The sequence below is a fragment of the Hemiscyllium ocellatum genome, chromosome 3, assembly GCF_020745735.1.
Source record: "Hemiscyllium ocellatum isolate sHemOce1 chromosome 3, sHemOce1.pat.X.cur, whole genome shotgun sequence".
NCBI lineage: Eukaryota > Metazoa > Chordata > Chondrichthyes > Orectolobiformes > Hemiscylliidae > Hemiscyllium > Hemiscyllium ocellatum.
In genome coordinates, this window is record NC_083403.1 from 32,945,801 (window position 1) to 32,966,387 (window position 20,587).

Genomic DNA, 20,587 nt, shown 5'->3' on the forward strand with positions numbered 1-20,587 from the left:
AATCTGGCTGGTGTTGCTATATCTAAACAGCAAATATTGAATGGGGAGTGAGGGGAATACTTTCTCACAATAAATCTACCAGGTCTTTTACATTGGAATCACCTATCAATAGTAAATGCTTCTTCTTAAAACTTTGCTCATTCAATATTGGTTTAGAACAGAGGTCAGTAATTGCTGGAAATGCTCAGGCAGTCATGAAGCATCTGTGGAGGAAGGAGCTTGTGGGGAGGGATCTCTCTTTAATGTTGTCTTGAACATTATACACATCATGTCAACACAAGTACTGGTTAGTGGTTGCTGAGTACACTGATCCCATTAATACAGAGAAGAATGAAAGACCAACACCTCACCTTTTATATCAATAACTAGATCAGTCCTTATTCCACTCTGTATGACTCCATCTGAACTGACGTTCCAGATATGAACGTCTTTGCTGTCCTGTATCGAGATTCCTAACCTTGAACTTGGACCGAGAAAGTTTCCAATCACATCCAAGCAGCAATCGTCTGCCATCTGTGAGGTAGAGCAAGAAGCAAATAGAAAAATAGTGCAAATCAATTAGAGTTAGAAATTGGAAACAAACCTTGCAAAACAAATTCAGCAGGACTGGATGCTTCTGTGGACAGAAATTAGAATTAATATTTCAGGCCCAGTGTTTTGTACTGGCCCAGTACCCAGAAGGGTACTGAAGAAAGGTCACTGGATCAGAAATGTTAACTCTGATTTCTATCCACAGAAGCTGCCAGATCTGCTGAGATTTTTCAGCAATTCCTATTTGTGTTGCAGATTTCCAGCATCCGCAGTTCTTTCGGTTTATTGACTAAATTGGACCAACTGTGTATCATGATCACAACAGAAAGTCAGAGGTTGGGCATTTATTGGAAAGTTACTCTTAAAAGTCTTTCCATCATCCAAAAGACATTAGTCAGGTGTCTGATAGAATATTTGCCTGGATATATGCAGCTCCCACAATACCATCCTGCTCACTTGATTAGTACCCTACCCATCAACTTGAACATTCTTTCCATCCACTGCCAGTGCACAGTAACGGCAGAATGAAGTATTGAAGCAACTCATCAAGATTCCTTCTTTACCACATTCCATCCCGAAGAACAAGGGCATGACAGTCCAGGAAACAACACTTTCTGAATGTTGCCTTCCAAGTCATACATCATGCTGACTTGGAACTACGTTACCAGTCTTTCACTATCACAGGGTAAAAATATTGGAACTCCTATCCTTTGCGGGTACACAGACAGGCTGCTTTGGTTCAGAAGGTGACTCATTACCACTTCCTCAAAGATGAGTTGGGAAAGGCAACAAATATTGAACCTATGCTCATGTCTCAAAGCACATCTTGCAACCTCATTTAATAATTGTAAACAGTTAAAGATACGATTCATACATGATATAGTTTTTTTCTTTCCCTAGTGGAAATCTCTGTAAGACAATTATATTTTACTCCTTACAAAAGTAGCTGTCCAATAAGTAGAATTATTTTTGGGACTTGGGAGTGGGAGGAGATAAAACTCCCCTATAAAACACTTGGCATAATACAAGCAAATTTTCAAATCTCCCCGTCATGAATTCAACAATTGTGTAATAACATGCTCTAGACTGCTTATATTTGCTGAAATCAAATTTAAAAATTGCAGCCTCAGCCTTGACACCTCACTAACAAGTTCCCAAAAAAAAGCTAAATAAGCCTTTAATTGGAGGCAATTTAATTTTGAAATTTGGATTTCAAAATAGAGGGATATGAACTTTGGTTAGTTCTGTGATTTGTTTTCTTTTATAAATAACCTCAAAGTTAAAGAGTCCTTCCAGTTAAACTTCCAAACCATGAGGGTTTCTTGAGAAATCTGCAGTTTAGTAGAATTGAGGAAGTTTAGGCTCTCAGATTTATGAGAAGTTCATGTCATTGAATTGCCTCCACAATCCATGGAAAAGGAAAGGTGAGGAGCCTGTGAAGAAGAAATTTGAAGTGTTGAGATACAAGATATAATTTCTCTGTATTTCAATTTTTTTATCGTGGAGAGTGGCAGGAAACACATAGTTTCTGTGTTTTAAGGTCTTTCTATTGGTCTTCTGTATTTCAAAGGCTTGTCTTTATTAAATCTTCTTTCATGTAATGAACTTCTGTTCTTTCAGTAAAGAAAACTGGCAGCTTCAGGTGAATATGTGTCAGTGACTAACCACCGCGTGGGTTAACTAAAGAAAAACAAATCCAGCAAGCCATTTTTCATTCTGGGATCTAACTCTTCCAAAAGTACTATCAGCTAAAAAATATTGTCCACCACCCCCGACAGCACTTTTGAAATTGTAAGCTATCTTGGAGATGTTAGAATCTTGCAATGTCTTCCCAGAACAGAATTTTAAATCACATCTGCAGCAGGTTCTGACTCAGCTGGCATTTGGAAATTTGACGCAAGGTCTCCCATTTTCAAAAAAAAAATCAGTTAAAAGATAATACAGAAGGAAGCTACATTGAAAAAGCTAGGCTAGTATCTTCTTTTATTAGACTCAATATTTTGAATACCTTGGTTTTGATAAATCCGTCCTGATAGAACCAAATTTGGTCATCCATTCCTGTGCTGTCCAAAGCTTGCACACGCACCATGTGGATTTCATTCAAGTCTCCAGTAAACGTCATGAATGTTCCAGTACCTTGGTTTCGTATCCTAAAATACACTCGTCTCTGTAAAGAAGACAGAATTGGTAAATGTAACATAGTTTTCCATATGTTTTTCTGTTGTTCTAGATTATGGCACGTTTAAGCCATGGCTTTTGTATACATGCAGTACTTTATAAACTTGGACTTTATTTTTCCAGAGATGTGAAAGTAAGCAGCTATATTTGCATGAATTGCAATCACAAATTGTGCCAGAAATAACTGAAGAGGAAGTAGACGAGTGTTCTATCTTTCCACAGTTCACATAAATGCCTTCTTAAAAACAAAAGCTGAATTAAACATTATAAAGTTTTAAAGCAATATTGTAGTAGGCATTAGTAACTAAACAACAATCCTTTCACAGCTGGTTTAAATTCCAGTATTGTACATCTTGATGTAATTGTGAAATTCCCTTTCCTTGTTTGAAGAATTCCTAATTTTTCCTTTACTGCCGTTGGAAGATACTCAGTGAATATTGGTTACTTATTTGAAAGTGAGAAAGGAAAGGATTTGGCACATTTATAGAAACATATGAAATAAAGGCAACAACAGGCCATTTGGGCCAATCAAACCTACTACCTCATTCAGTCAGATTATGACTAATCATCTGCCCTTTGCACCATTTTGGTCTTATACCATTTGCCTCAGATTCCACGGTATCATTTGTAAAGAGAAATCTATTGATTTTGTCTTGAAACATGCTCAATGTCAGAGCTTTCAAAGCCCTCTGGTGTAATCAATTTCTCAGTCTCACTACTCAGAATAGAGAAAATATTTCTCACCTCAGAGGCCTGCCCCTTCCTCTGAGATAATGTCCCCTTGATCTAGAATCACCAATCAGGAGGACCATCAATGTGACCTCTAAGCTGCATGGTCACATGTCCAACTGCTCCAAATGATCCCCGCAAGTAAGGTTCAGAAGTCCATCTGCATGCAGGCCTCAGAGGGCTGTGTAGCCAGTAAGAAAATTAGAGGGAATGCTAAGAACTATCTGATCCACATCTACCAAAACAAATATACTGCAGCTGATGCCAGAGAGGGACTAACAGAGCTCAATACAAATCACATTTGAAAATGCAAAATAAGTAAGCAAATATACTGCCAAAAAATTTCAAAAACAATCCAATATGGAGAACAAACAGAAATCAAGTTGGAAGTCTGTAATGAAAACCAAAATATACTGCTGGTTCAACAAAATCTGAAGAGTAAAAGAAAATATCTTGTCAAAAATGTTGACCATCTCAAGAACATATTTTGAGAGAATCTCTCATACATTGAATGAATATTTTGAAAACCTATTTTCTCTTCTCCTGCCTTTTCAAAAATAATTGCAGATGAAGAAAATGTCATCTAAACATTGAAGGAAATATGGAATTTGCTTATTTTCATAGATATTACTTTTCATGAACTATCAATCAATTTAGTCTTTTACCAACAGGTGTCACTCACTTTTGATTTGAGGAACAACCTACAAGATTATCTCAGAGATATTAATAACAGGTTCGCACTTTAAATTTCACATACAGATCTCTCTATCTATGCATGTACAGACCTGAGGCAAAGGACGTAGCGATCCAATCCTGTGCCATCCAGTGTGTTGATGCCAGTTGGGTATCTGACAGGGCTGGAGCAAAATTTGACGTCCTTGATAGTTGCCGCGTTCATAAGCCACCCATCTGTTTTGCACAATAAATCAAGGAATATTTTATACATTTCAGCAGTATCCTTAAGCACAGAGTAGTTCTACAATGATACAGTGAGCAGGTGGGACTCCAAGCCACTGCATTAAAAATCGCTTTAGCTGACACAATGTTGATAGTTGTGATGCCACAAGGAATGGATCTCTCAGGTCAGAAGTTTAATATTGTAGGAGATGGTCTTATTTTTATGCCTGTGGTCACAATTTGAGCTCTCCAATCGTGTTTCATTTGTGGAGCAAGAGGCCATATCCTCCCTGATCTGTCCTTAAGCAATTCAGTGTTGTCGAGATATTCTGCGCAATCTGGGACTTCGAACATTTGTTTTAGTTACCAGTTTATGGTCAGTGATGTAATCAAATAGGAGATTTGCCAAACATGGATAAGGTACATAGACAAGGTCTTTTACCCAGGTTGAGGGAGGCCAAAACCAGAGGGCATAGCTTTAAGGTGAAAGGAGAAAGATTTAAAAATGGCAACATTTTCACACAGAGGATGGTGCATGTATGAAATGAGTTGCCAGAAGAAATGGTAGAGGCTGGTACAATTATATTTAAAAAGCATCTGGATGGGTATATGAATAGGAACGGTTTAGAGAGATATGTGCCAAGTGCTGGAAAATAGGACAAAATTTATTTTGGATATCTGGTCTGCATGGACGAGTTGGACCAAATGTTTCTATACTGTACATCTCTATGACTCTATATGTGCAGTTCAATATTTATTGAACAAATTAGTTAATTTTAAGGAATTTGAATCAATTCCTCCTTTTATAAAGTGAATCCTAATTAGAATATGGAAGCTACAGAGTTAAATATAATTTGGTAATAGCAAATGTGAAATAGATAGGACGACAGTCTCCCAACACAAGTACAGATCTTTTTAAGAGAATATCCTGTGTAGTAAATAATTTAGGGACAAATATGTACTTACGTGCCACCATTAACTTTGACAGAAAAAATGTGATTATTGTATCCTTGCAATGCCAGATTCTGCATTTCTGAAACCAATTCAATTTTCTTTCCTTGAAATTTCTCCCGTGCAAAGAGAATTATCCCTGGAATGGAGAAGCACTATGGAAATAAAAACAAAAGTGTGAATTATATTTGACTGACAGAATGTGGAGAGGCAATATGCACTAAAGTGTACAATCCTACAAGGGGCACAGACCGACCTGGATGTCTGTACACAACTCTTTGCTGGTGGTAGGACAAGCTAAAAGTTGACAAGTTGAAAACATATAGGGGTTCTATGGTTTTATAAATAGAGCTATAGTGCATAAAATCAAGGAAAATATACTAATCGTTCTGGTTAGGTCACCTCTGGAATGTTGTAGCCAACTTTGGGGTCAATATTATAAAGAAGAATGTTGAGCTCTTGGAGAGGATGCAAAGATGATTTACTGGAATAGTACCATGGACAAAAAAGAGTTACACAAGAAGATTAGACAAACTGGGATAATTCTCTTTGAGCAGAGACTATAAGGGGAAATTTAACATAGGTGCTCAAAATCATGAAGGGTTTTGATACAGTGAGTAAGAAGAACATAGAGTCATAGTCATAGAGATGTACAACATGGAAACAGACCCTTTGGTCCAACTCATCCATTCTGACCAGATGTACTAAATTATCCTAGCCCCATTTACCAGCACTTAGCCCATATCCCTCTTAACCCTTTCTATTCATGTACCCATCCAGATGCCTTTTGGAGTCACAGAGATATACAGCATCTTTCCAGTGACAGAAAGGTCAATAATTAGAAGAGACAGAGTTAAGATAACTTGCAAAGAACAAGAGGTGATATGATGAGATTCAAGAAATTGTGCAGCAAGATGTTATTATTTGACATGCACTGTCTAAAAGGGTATAAATATTCAAAGTGAGGACATTTTCAGAATGGATGGGGCTGTCGGATTGATTGGATCTCCCTTTCAAAGTGATAGCAGAAGCACAATGAGTCAAATGGACCCTGCCTGTTCATTCACAATTCATTAAAGATGCTGCAACCTTGTTTTTGAGAACTTTAGAACAGAAAGTGGGAGAACTTGAGAACTGGCAGTTCTTAAGCAGAGACAAACAGGATTAGAAACTTTATCTCACTGTCTTAACTACAGAAAGGATTGGTCCACTAAAGGATAGTGAAGGAAGGCTGTGTATCAAACCTGAGAGAATGGGTGAGATTCTGAATGATTACTTTGCATCAGTGTTCACTGAGGAGAGGAACATGATGAATGTTGAGATCAGTGATAGAAGTTTGATTAGTCTGGATCACGTTGACATAAGTAGGGAAGATGTGTTGGAAGGTTAGAGGTTATTAAGGTGGACAAATCCCCAGGACCAGATGAGACCTATCCAAGGTTGCTGAGGGAGGCGAGAGAGGAAATAGCAGGGGCCCTTACAGATGTCTTTGTGACATCCTCAAATACAGGTGAGGTGCCAGAGGACTGGAAGGTTGCTCATGTTGTCTCCCTGTACAAGAAGGCTATACAGACCAGTGAGCCTGATGTCAGTGGTGGGAAAGTTGCTGGAGAAGGTACTGAGGGATAGCATCTATTTATTTTTAGAAATGAATGGGCTTATCAGTGATAGGCAACATGGTTTTGTGCAGGGGAGATCGTGCCTTACCAACTTAATAGAGTTCTATGAGTTGATAGAAGGAAGGAAGGGCTGTTGATGTCATAAACATGGACTTTAGTAAGGCATTTGAGAAGATTCCCCATGGTAGACTAATGGAGAAAGTGAAGTCACATGGTGTGCAGGGTGTTCTAGCTAGTTGGATAAAGAACTGGTTGAGCAACAGGAGAGGAAGAGTAGTAGTTGAAGGGAGTTTCTCAAAATGGAGAAAGGTGACCAGTGGTGTTCCGCAGGGCTCAGTGTTGGGGCCACTGTTGTTTGTAATATACATAAATGATCTGGAAAGGGGCACTGTTGCTATGATAAGCAAGTTTGTAGATGACCCGAAGATTAGTGGAGTAGCAGAAAGCCTAAGGGACTGTGAAAGAATACAGGAGGATATAGATAGGTTGGAGAGTTGGGCGGAAAAGTGGCAGATTGATTTCAATCCAGACAAATGTGAGGTGATGCATTTAGGCAAGAGTAATTTTAGAGCAAATTATACAATGAATGAAAGAGCCGTGGGAACAGTTGATGGGCAGAGAGGTCTGAGAGTGCAGGTCCATTGTATGTGAAGGTTGCTGCATAGGTGGATAGAGTGGTCAAGAATGCATATAGTATGTTTGCCTTCATTGGATGGGTATAAGAGCTGGCAAGTCATGTTAAAATTGTACAGGACGTTGGTTTGGCCGCATTTAGAATACTGTGTACAGTTCTGGTTGTCACATTAGCGAAAGGATGTGGACACTTTGGAGAGGGTGCAGAGAAGGTTTACGAGGAGGTTGCCTGGTATGGAAGGTGAAAACAGGTAAAAACAATGACTGCAGATGCTGAAAACCAGATTCTGGATTAGTGGTGCTGGAAGAGCACAGCAGTTCAGGCAGCATCCGGGAGCAGTAAAATCAACGTTTCGGGCAAAAGCCCTTCATCAGGTATGGAAGGTGCTAGCTATGAAGAGAGGTTGAGTAGATTAGGTTTATTTTCATTAGAAAAAAGGAGATTGAGGGGGTACCTGATTGAGGTTTACAAAATCATGAAGGGTATAGACAGGGTAGTTAGAGACAAGCTTTTTTCCCCAGGGTGAAGATTTCCATAATGAGAGGTCACGCTTTCAAGGTGAGAGGTGGAAAGTTTAAGGGGGATACACGCGACAAGTACTTCACACAGAGGGTGGTAGGCATCTGGAACGCGTTGCCAGCAGAGGTGGTAGAGGCAGGCACGGTAGATTTATTTAAGATGCGTCTGGACAGCTCCATGAGTAGGTGGAGAGCAGAGGGTTACGGATGCTTAGGAATTGACCGACAGGTTAGACAGTACATTTGGATCGGCTCAGGCTTGGAGGGCCGAAGGGCCTGTTCCTGGGCTGTAAATTTTCTTTGTTCTTTAAATACAAATCTAGGAGATAAAGGATGTGTGTAATAGCAATGTCGTTTAAGAAAAATTTGGTGTTAAAATGTTAATACTGTTATCCATTTTCATTCAGGGATAGGTCTGCTGCTCTAGCAACAGAGAGTAGGGATCTCCAAAGAAAAATAGAACTCAAGCAGTTCCAATTAATCTTTCCACACTTATTAAAGATTCAAGATTTCATGCCTATACAGGTTGTCTATGGAAGAGCACAATTGTACAGTTAGCACACTTATTTTACAAAAGAGAGAAAAAAAATCTTGTTTGAGGGCTTGTGTGCTAGTAACATTTGAGTTGAAGTACAAAGAACAACATTAGGATTGGATGCTGATGCTGATGCAATCAATCAGTCTTGCATCTTTTATTTAAAAGGGAAAATCAGTTGCTGATTTGTTTTAGGGAATATCAATGACATCAGATGTCACTGCAGTGAAAGCTTAAATATCTAACTGATACTTACAAAATCTACCCTCTTCACAGATTTTATACAGTCACCCTTTGTACATCCCATCATGATCAAATCAGGATAGGTTTCCTCCTCGAGTACATATTGGTTACCAGTGAAATTCTCAGCGTCATAAGCCACCCAGCTGCAAAGGGACAAACATAATGAATCACAGTTTCCAAGTATAATCTTCCTGTTTCTCTTCCTATTCTCAACAGATGGTCTCCTCATTTCTAACAAAAAAAAATGCAATTGCAGAAAAAAAATTATATCTCCATTTTTAAAAATATAATTCTCACCTCCAACAACATTGTTAGTTTAGAATGAATCTAGTAATATCAGTCCATTCCATCAGCAATCAAATTCAAACACTTATTTGGAAAGAACCTTAAGGTCTGAAGAATTCCCAGCTACACTAGCTATCATCAAATTGATGTTCCTAAAGTGAAACCTTAGACTTACACATGTACCTTTTATAACAGGTCTAATCATGAGGTACTCATTGCAAACTATTGAAGATGTTGCAAGAGGATCCAAAGTGAAAGCAAAACAAATACAATTTTCAACAAAATGTCTTGCATGCAAAGGGTGTTAACACAGAAGCATTTCACAACAGTATTATGGTCAGATGGTAGATTTGTATTCTTTTATAATGAATGGGGTTTTCTCACACACTGAGACAATGAGATATGCACTGTATATTGAACCTTTAACAAAGCTAATTTTCAATTAAAATCCAATGTAGTTCCTCTGAAGAAACCTTTTAACACTTTTTAATAGTTCCTCTGGAGGAGCTGTTAAAAATCCAATATTTAGATTGAATTATTTCTCAGAGATTCACTTTTTATAGCGTGAAAACAATGATACTGATTAATTCAGGTAAAATAGTTAAAATTGTGCTTCCAACCAATTTATCGTAAGTTTGTTAAGTTGATGTACTTTTGAAATTAATTTCCCTCACCTGCCAGATTGAACTTTGCAGGACTTGGGTGAGAAACCATCTGGAAATTGGGCTGTGTCCATGTCAAAAGTCTGTGCATTTCCTTGAAATTCAGGATCCGTAAAAAATTGCACCTGCAAGTCAACAGTTTTATTCATAATAAAAGACACAAGGAATGCCAAGTAAAAATAATCAAAACGCTAATATAGAATGCATCCTAATTTAATCCTTTTTCATGAAGCAACATACCTATTCCTTTATTTAATTCAAAAAGTGTGTAAAAGTTGATTCTGATGGTATTTGAAATTGTCCAGTTTTTTTTAAGATTGCAGTGACAGGAAAGCTATCAAAGTTCACAGTCATTACTCTGAAAACTGACAGGATCGTCCAGCTTTCACACATGGGCATTTCAATGCTGGAATCCAGACACAGATGTCATAGAATCATAGAAATCCTATAATTTGGAAGCAGGCCATTCAGCCCATCAAGTCTCTACTGATCCTCCAAAGAGTATCCATAGAACATAGAATGTTACAGCGCAGCAGGCCCTTCGACCCTCAATGTTATGCTGACCTGAGAAATTAATCTGATGCCCATCTAACCTATACCATTCCATTATTATCCATATGTATGTCCAATGCCCATTTAAATGCCCTTAACATTGATGAGTATACTACTGTTGCAGGCAGGCCGTTCCACGTCCCCTACCACTCTCTGAGTAAAGAAACTACTCCTGATAACTGTCCTAAATCTATCACCCCTCAATTTAAAGTTATGTCACCTTGTGTTCGCCTTCAACATCTGAGGAAAAGACTCTCACTGTCCACCCTATCTAACCCTCTGATTACCTTACACATCTCAATTAAGTCACCTCTCAACCTTCTTCTCTCCAACAAAAACAGCCTCAGTTCCCTCAGTTTTTCCTTGTAAGATCTTCCTTCCATACCAGGCAACATCCTAGTAAATCTTCTCTAGCTCATTCCCCTACCAATAAACGCCAACACACAATATGCCTTCTTAACAACCTGGTTGACAACTTTCAGGGATTAATACACCGGGACACCAATCTCTCTGTTCATCTACACTGTCAAAAATGTTACCATTAACCCAGTAGTCTGCATTCCTGTTACTTCTTCCAAAGTGAACTGCCTCACACTTTTCCACAGTAAGTTCCATTTGCCACTTCTCAGCCCAGCTCTGCATCCTCATCCTGTAACTCACAACATCCTCCGGTACTATACACAACTCCGCCTACCTTAGTGTTGTCTGCAAATTTACTAACTCATCTTTCTACGCCCACATCCAGATCATTTATAAAAATGACAAACAGCAGTAGCCCCAAAACAGATCACTGGTAATCGAGCTCCAAGATGAACATTTCCCATCAACCACCACCCTCTGTCTTCTTACAGTTAGCCAATTTCTGATCCAAACTGCTAAATCAACTTCAATCCCGAAACTCCATATTTTGTGCAATAGCTCAAACTCTTTACTGAAGTCTGTATATACACATCTACAGCTTTACCTTCATCCACCTGCTTTGTCACCTCCTCGAAGAACTCAATAAGGTTAGTTAGGTACGACCTACCCTTCACAAAACTGTATTGACTATCCCTAATCAAATTATTCCTTTCCAGATGATCATAATCCTATCTCTTATAACCTTTTGCAACACTTTACTCACAACCAAAGGAAAGCTCATTGTCTTATAATTACCAGGATTGTCTCGACTCCCCTTCTTAAACAAGGGAACAACATTTGCTCGCCTCCAGTCTTCTAGCGATACTCCTGTTAACAATGATGACACAAAGATCAAAGCCTAAAGTTCTGCAATCTCCTCCCTGGCTTTCCAGAGAATGTCAGGATAAATCCCATCCAGCCCAGGGATCTTATCTATTTTCAGATCTTCCAAAATTGCTAAAACCTCCTCTTTGTCAACTGTAATCCCACCTAATCTAGTAGCCTGCATCTCCGTATTCTCACTGACATTGTCCTTTTCCAATGTGAATACTGACGAAAATGTATTCATTAATTCTTCGCCTACATCCCCAGATTCCACACACAACATCCCACTACTGTCTTTGATTGGCCCTAATCTTACTCTAGTCATTCCACCCAGACTGACTCAACTTACCCTATACCTACATTGCCCATGGCTCATTGACATAACCTGCACAACCCTGGACATTATAGGCAACTTAGCACCTAACCTGCACATCTTTGGACTGTAGGGGGCATACCAGAGCACCTAATGGAATCCCACACAGACAGAAGGAGAATGTGCAAACTCTACACAGTAACACGTGGTTGGAATCGAACTTGGCTCACTGGTACTGTGATGCAGCAGTGCTAACCACTGAGCCATTGGGCTGTGCCAGGAATTACTTAATTGAAACATACATGATCCTGGGGGATCCTGATCGGATGAATGTGTCCTCTTATGGGAGAATCTAGAACCAAGTTTAAACATAAATTTAAAATGACGGATTGTCCGTTTTAGACAAAAATGAGGAACTTTTTCCTCTCAGACAGTTGAGAGTCTTTGGAATTCTCTTCCACTAGAGGCAATAATGCAAAATCTTTAAATATTTTCAAGGCAGGAGGTAGATAGCATCTTGATTACTGAAGGGATGAAATAATATCGGTGATATATAGGAATGTAGAGTGAAAATTAGATCAGCCTTTGAAACACAGAAATATAGAAATAGGAACAGGAGTAGGCCATACACTGTGATCATGGTGAATCATCCATCTCAGTACACTTTCCAGCTTTCACCCTATACACTTTGATCCCTTTAGCCCTAAGGACTACATCTATGTCCACCTTGAAAACATGTAATGTTTTGGCATCAATCAGCTCCTGTGCCAAATAATTCCACACGCTCACCATGCTCTGAGTGAAGAAATTCCTCCTCATCTCAGTGCTAAATGATCTACTTGGTTTCATTAGACTGGGAGCCCTGGTTCTGAACTCCTCAGTCATTGGGAAGATCCTTCCCATCTTTACCTCTTCAGAGCTGGTGAATTTCATGGTTTTCTATGCGATCCCCCCCCCACCTCATTCTTCTAAACTCCAGTGAATATCACTCTAATTGATCTATTGTCTCTTTCTATGTCAGTCCTGCCATCCCAGGAAACAGACTCCTTAATAACCAGATTAAATGTTGGAGCAGATACAAAGGCTTGAATGGGCTAACCTTGTTCCTTGATCTCTTTCACGGAGTTAAAAATCACACAACACCCCAGGTTATAGCCCAACAGGTTCATTTGGAAGCACTAGCTTTCGGAGCACTGCTCCTTCATCAGGTAGCTTTAGAAGAGGATCATAAGACACAGAATTTATAGCAAAAGATTACAGTATCATGCAACTGAAATGACATATTGAACAAATTGAGATTGCTGTTAAGTCTTTCATCTTTTAGAAGGGGTCATAGATTTCGATTCATTAATATGTAAATCCCAGAACTTCTTTTAAGTCACATTCTGCGATAACTTAAGGTTTTATATGAAAAAAGGTGACATCCCAGTTTGGACAATGCATTAAAGGTGTGAAGGTAGAGTCTATCTGTATCCCAATCTTGAGCCTGACTATAACCTGGTGTTGTGTGATTTTTAACTTGTCTACCCCATTCCTGATGAAGGGTTTATGCTCAAAATGTTGATTCTTCTGCTCCTCAGATGCTGCCTGACCTGCTGTGCTTTTCGAGCACCACACTCTCAACCCCCACCCCAGTCCAACACAGGCACCTCCACATAATGTCTTCCACCGAGCACATTGTCGAAGTCTTTGCTGATGTCAGTCATCTAGGAATCACTGACATGACATGAACTTACACCTATAGATGTTATCATTTATCCCTTGCAAATGTGATGCCTTTTGAAGAAGATGTAACTGTTTTCAAAAGTGTAGTGCATTCATTACGCTGCCAAATGCTACACCTGAAAGGGTAACTTTATACACTTGGTGGATGTCAACTTTCTCCATTTCAGGTAGAAGTTCCACGAAATTTTAGAATTAAAATGTGAAAAAAATTGCTCATGATATCTCAGGTTGTCCCTTATTTCTATGTATGTGTGCCCCTAACCTTATTTTGCTTCCTGTAAATTCTGAACAGCATGAAAAAAACAGAATGATGAGCCATAATACTAGAGTGGCCTCACCAATGATGCACAGAGATGTCAGCATCAGTGCAAATGTCGCTGACAAGGGATCTGGGAGGCTGAAGGCAAGGGGGAGACTGAAGAGGCTGGATCTGATAGGGTGGAACTTCTCCTCCTTGATGGGTGCATGGGCAAAGACCCGAGTCAGGAGGAAGAGCGAGAGGAAGCCTATACACAGATTGTGGGGTGCAGTGGAGGAGAGACTCAAGGGACCGCCAATATTGGGAGCCAGCCAGCCTGTGTTTTGTTTGATAGCAAGGAGGATGATGTGGAATGAACTACATTAGTTTTCAGAAACAAGTTTTAATATCTGAGGAACTTTTCTAAACTGATACTTCTTGTAGTGCTCCCTTTGAGACTGCCTGATGCTTTCTGTCACTTACCAATGATGCTGGCTTTTTGTTTGCACTTGCGTGCACTTGTAACACCTCCACGGTGCATCTATATGAATCACAGCCGATGATAAAACCTGTTTTCTACTTCCTGGTTTGGTGTCAGAGGGATTTTATTTTTGATGTATTTGGTTGTTCAACCTGCTTGATGATATCACTATTGCTCAACATTCAGGGAATCCTTACGATGCCAAAATGAAACTGATGTTTGGAAAGGTTCTGCTGCTCAAAAAGACTGCGCATCCATGTCTTAACAATTCTAGTTGCTTTAAGCCGCAGGCAGTGATAATTCACGCTAATCATACATGGGGGAATCTCGTTCACAGTTTAACCACTCCTTGTGATTGCTCAACAGATATATTGATCTTACAAAAGTAAATAAAAAGTTGAACTTTGCATCATACCTTGAACTTAGAAAGTTCATTGTCCTCCAAATCCTGTATAAAAAAGATTGAGATTTGTTGTTACTTATTAACAAATGGTTAAAAAAACAGGCTTCATTATAATTAGTGATTATAAGGAGTTTCCTCATGCTGCCCGCTTTATCCCCACCCCTCTCCAAAATAGCTACTTTGCCTTAAATTCAAGGTAGAACTCATTATTTAGAAGATGGCATTTATTGGCAATACAACTGAGCGGTGGGTACAATGATGATAGTCCATTCTACCCATCTTACTTAAACAATACAGAAGTAGCTTAAGCAGCATTCCTAAATCATTTATAGCTCCACTATCTCATTCTCAGATTCACAACTGTTTTGATCACTCTGTGGGAAGAACAATTTACTGAGATCAGCCAGAAATGGGTCATAACCTGATTTCAGTTGCAGGCCCTTTGTTCATCTGCCACATTTTAGCTTCTGTCAGTCTGTCTTTTCTCTCATCTTCATTTCCAAGGGTTGGGCTATGGACTTAGAATCATAAAAGTTTACAGTACAGAAGGAGGCCATTTGAGTTATTGTGCCTAAAACGGCCCTCTAAAGAGCTACCAAGCTAGTCCTATTCTCCAACCCTATCTCCATAGTCCTCTAAATTCATCACTTGCAAACATTTAACCAGCTCTCTTTTGAAACCTCCCATAGAATCCACTGCCCCCAACGACTAGGCAGCGCAATCCAAATCGCACCAACTATGAGTAAAAACGTTTCTCCTTATCTCACTCTTAGTTCTCTTGTTGACGATTTTAAAATTGTGACCCCCTAGTTCCTGACAGGCTAACTAATGGAAACAGAATGCCTTTCTATACCTTATCAAAATTGTTCAGAATTTTGAATATCTCAATAAGGTCACCACTTAATCATGTCTGCTCCAATGAAAATAAGCCCAATTTCTATGATCTTTTCTTGTATCTAAAATCCTCAATTCCTGGTATAATTCTAGTAAATCTCCTTTGCATTCTTTCCAGGGCTTTGACACCCTTCATTAAATAGGGTGTCCAGGAGTGAACACAATACTCCCAACGTGGTCTGACCAATAATTTGTAGAGGTGTAGCGTCACTTCCTTGCATATATACTCTATGTATCTATTTATAAACTCAAGGAACCTATAAGTCTTCTTAACAACTGTTTCAATTGCCTGGCCAAAGATAAAAGGAAGGTAATTTATCTCTAAAAAGTGCACATAATTGTAACATTTTGATAATATGATGGATTTCTATAATAGGACACACAATAATATTATATTATGTTATGTAGCTGGGAGATAGATACCATTTCAGTAGAAATTTATTTCAGCCTTTTGTAGAACTCCTAGACAGCTTGTTTCAAAGGTAAAACTCAAATCAAAGAGGATCAATGAAGTCTTCAAACATTTTTGAGGACCCTATTTGTTTTTTCTACAGCTTTTCCTTCCGTTCCATTCCAAGCAGTTGTTATACCATTTTAACATTAAGATAACATTTTAAAAAATTAACATGCCATCTTATAGTAGGCTTTTATATTAATGGAAGTTTTTGAAGCATCACCCTTAAATTAATAAATTGCCACTTAAATTATTTTAAATGTACAAAGCAGTAAATTTAGTTACGTACCAAGAAAACAGGTTGAATGGAGGAGATTTTGGAATTTATTGCTCCCCAATCTTCAAAGCTACTGTACAGTCCTTTTTCCAGAACATACTGTTCGCCTGTATAGTCAGTATTCTCATACGCAACCCAGCTACAAGTCAAGGTGAGAAGACAATTGTTATACTGACTGAGCCAGCACATTTAGCCAATCCATAATGGAGTTGTTCAATTTTAGAACTCTTGAGAGTTCAAAACTAGAGAAACCATACCATTGAAAGGAAAGTGAATTTCAACATGTCCTCATTTATATTTTCTGACCAGAATATTTAATTTATGTAATGTTATTAGTAATGGCCTTTCAACCTATCAAGTACGTCTTGATATTTTTCAAGAGTCTTGAACTACTCTCAGTTTATAGTCCACTGCTTTTAATGTTGTCCTTTTACTTCAATCATTTCTTCAATTTCCTCTTAAGAACTTATGCACTTGGATTCTACAATGAGTTTGCGGTAAAAAATTTCACATTCCCAATACACTCTGTACAAAGAAAGCTTTCCTTTAAATCCACATTACTCCTTCAATTATTTTAAATTGTTTTTGTTATTTGTAAGAATCAGATCAGTTCATTCTCACTGACTAGTGGAGGCAATCTCAGTATTCGCATTAACACATCCCTTCATAATCTCAACCGTTTTCTCAATGATTATGTTTGCTAATCTCTCCACATATAATGAATCCAAGCTTACAATGGCAGATAGAACTTGTGTTTATTTATATGGGATACATGGGAATTTGGAATTCAAAGTACAAACAGATTATCAGAGTCTTAATAAATGATGGAGCAGGCTGAAGGGACTGAATGACCTACTTCTGCTCCTATTTTGTATGTTTGCATGCATTGCAAGGCAAAATTAGGCAATCTCATTTAGCGAAGAAAATCTATCATCTTTAACTGGCCTAACATTTATGATTCCAGATCAACACCAATACAGTGAACTTCCTATCACTTTGTGAAATATCGCAACAAGCCACTCAATTCAAGAATGTTAACTAATGTTATCTTTTCAACTCAACTAGGAATTTGCAATACATTTTAGCCTTGATAGAGCCCCTGCATCCCAAGAGTTAATTCTTAAAAACATAAAGAAACAGTTGGCAACCATAATTCACCATTCTCTATTTCAAAGATAAAAATCACACAACATCAGGTTATGGTCCAACAGGTTTAATTGGAAGCACACTAGCTTTCGGAGCGACGCTCCTTCATCAGGTGATAGTAGAGGGCTATCACCTGATGAAGGAGCGTCGCTCCGAAAGCTAGTGTGCTTCCAATTAAACCTGTTGGACTATAACCTGGTGTTGTGTGATTTTTAACTTTGTACACCTCAGCCCAACACCAGCATCTCCAAATCATGACTATTTCAAAGAGACCTGATCTGTCACTGGATCCAACCAATGGTCCTGTCAGGAGCTGGTAAGTTTACAGCCAAGTTTGAAGGCTATCTTACTCGATATTTTCTAATCAATCTGTTCAGAGACATTATTATATACTTGAGCTCTGGACTCCTGGTCTGGAGGTAAAGGTAAAGCTGCACAGTCCCAGATATTAGATATTAGAGAGCTACGATTGGTGGAAAGGAACACTACCACCCTTCCACAAGATCCCGAAAGGAAATGTAGGTAGAAATTTTCACACCATCAATCTGTTCAGTTATTAGACAAATAGTGCTTTTGACTGCAGATACCTGATATTCTCACTCTGTACAGCATTCTAGTAGAAATTACCCTAACACTAGATACTTGCCATGCAAGTGACCATTAATCTTCACATTAAATCTAAATTGTAGACCACATTTTTCATGATCTGAAATTACAGGCTAGTTGTCTTATTGATTAGTCAACATGGAGAAAATAAATTTAGGCAGATGTGGACTTCTATTTAAACACCATTCAGCTTTATCAACTAACTATAGTTAATGTTACAGCCACAGAGAAGATGCAGAGAGGGAGGGACCAGAATTAACATTTGAGAGGTCCGTTCCAAAATCTGATAACAGCAGGGATAAAGCTGTTCTTGAATTTATTCATATAGTTGAAAATGTGTTGCTGGTTAAAGCACAGCAGGTCAGGCAGCATCCAAGGAATAGGAAATTCGACGTTTCGGGTATAAGCCCTTCATCAGGAATGAGGGCATAAGCGATGAAGGGCTTATGCCCTCATTCCTGATGAAGTGCTTATGCCCGAAACGTTGAATTTCCTATTCCTTGGATGCTGCCTGACCTGCTGTGCTTTAACCAGCAACACATTTTCAACTGTGATCTCCAACATCTGCAGACCTCACTTTTTACTCGAAGATTTATTCATATAGTACCCATCTCGAATAGTCATTTCCAAAAAAATTGGTCTACCCTGTCAAGGCATGTCTCAAACTCACAAGTATTTTCCTGCCAACATGACCCATAATATCTGCTTGATCCATTATGTTGACTTATGAGTGAAATATGCAATTATGCAGCAGAATTCTCAGGCCAACTCCCGAGGCCAGCATTTCTTATTTTAAAAAGTAGTAATGGTACTGGCAGAGTCTACACATTTACGAAGTAGACGCCTAACATGGTGTTTCACACCAGGAAAGTTTGCTCATTTTATTAGAATTAGAATCCCTACAGTGTGGAAACAGGCCCTTCAGCCCAACAAGTCCACATCGACCCTCCAAAGAGTATCCCAGACCCATTACCCTACATTTTTCTCTGACTAATGCACCTAACCTACACATCCCTGAACACTATGGTCAATTTAGCTTGGCCCATTCACCTAACCTGCACATCTGTCGATATATGACAAGTTGGCTTATATACTGTGTTCTACAGTACATGCACATGAGCTAAATGATTAGAAACAATGGAAAGTTTTCCTTAAAATAGTTGGTATGAAGCATAAATAGCTCCCATGATATGAGATTATAGAACAAGAAAGAATTATTCACGATCACAAAAATCAGTGTGTTATCCAAATTCTCTTTCAAGACCTCACTACTGCCATTTTGTTGCACTGGCTGCAGGTGGAAGCAACATTCAGTAGGAATGATATTTTCATTAATGTATCATTATTTTCATCCTCAATGACATGAAAAATATATATAACTTATGCATTTTGTGTTAGAAATATATTTTACATTCTTTCATTTTTGAATACCAGGTTGAAACTAAAATATGGACAAAGCATAGTTCTACTTTTCATGAATTGAATGCTAACATCAAATTTCTTTTGAGTTATTGTGCTGACTTAAAAGATTGCAAAACGTGAAGCAAGCACCAATCCAAATAGATTTAACACCTTCTTGCTGTTTTGTCATCAACACCAGTACTCCTTGACTGCAAATCAAATTAACAAATAAACCAAGAAGCAGGCACATCTTATGATATCAAATACAACATAAGTCAGAGCATAATTTTCACTTGGGCACAGGCCGAAAGCTGACAATGAGAAGGAAATTTGCCAGGGTGTACAAACAGCACTTGATAAAGGGACTACAAATTTGCTGTCCCACAGGAAAAGTGAATTTTCTATTTCTCCTGAGAAGGGAAGGGCTAGCTACAGCACAGCACAGAAAACAAATTCCCTACTAGTATTCTTGAATTAACTATTAAATTAATATTTTAAAGACTACAACATAATTATATAGCAGTAGAAAGAGACAAGTCAGTACGTCCAAGTGGAAAATGGGTTTCAAGCCAATGCAGGCGATATAGATAGAGCTGGAGGAGTGACCATAAGCCTATTCAGAGAGGCTTAAAGAGGAACAAAGAACAAAGAAAATTTCCAGCTCAGGAACAGCCCCTCGGCCCTCCAAGCCTGAGCCGATCTAGAGGGTTTAAATCCAGAGAGGATTGTGAAGAAACAGAGGGGCAAAAGCTAGTGGATTACAGATCACCAGGCCTTAGCAGCTAAAAGTACATCTGCCAACAATTAGGCAGAAGGAGGGCCATACACAGAATTACAGGAGAATTCCAACTGTATTGGGGGTTTTGAGGGCTGGATAAGTTTACAGAGATGGTAAGCTGCTGGGGAGAAGGAACTCAATGATGACAGTGGTAATAGGTGACTGGGACTTCATATAGGACATATGTGATAAGAGTTCACAAGCCACTTGCTTCTATTCTCCATCTTACATCCACCTGATGGCTTCAATGTCTCCTTAGTGGAATGCAAGCTTGCAGTTCTCATCACCAGACTCCTGTATGTTCACTCACCAA

General features: G+C 38.7%; 1 protein-coding gene across 3 annotated transcripts in view; it reads right to left on the bottom strand.

Annotated features, from left to right (window-relative positions):
• crybg1a (crystallin beta-gamma domain containing 1a) overlaps positions 1–20,587 on the bottom strand; it is a 226,341-nt gene that overhangs the window by 6,419 nt on the left and 199,335 nt on the right. For all 3 annotated transcript variants that reach the window (XM_060849434.1, XM_060849426.1, XM_060849442.1), the window contains 8 exons: positions 16,356–16,482; positions 14,731–14,763; positions 9,795–9,907; positions 8,849–8,978; positions 5,302–5,441; positions 4,224–4,347; positions 2,540–2,698; positions 351–513 (listed from right to left, as the gene is read on the bottom strand). In XM_060849434.1, the coding sequence (XP_060705417.1) occupies positions 351–513; positions 2,540–2,698; positions 4,224–4,347; positions 5,302–5,441; positions 8,849–8,978; positions 9,795–9,907; positions 14,731–14,763; positions 16,356–16,482 (989 nt within the window). The remainder of the gene's footprint in view (positions 1–350; positions 514–2,539; positions 2,699–4,223; positions 4,348–5,301; positions 5,442–8,848; positions 8,979–9,794; positions 9,908–14,730; positions 14,764–16,355; positions 16,483–20,587) is intronic.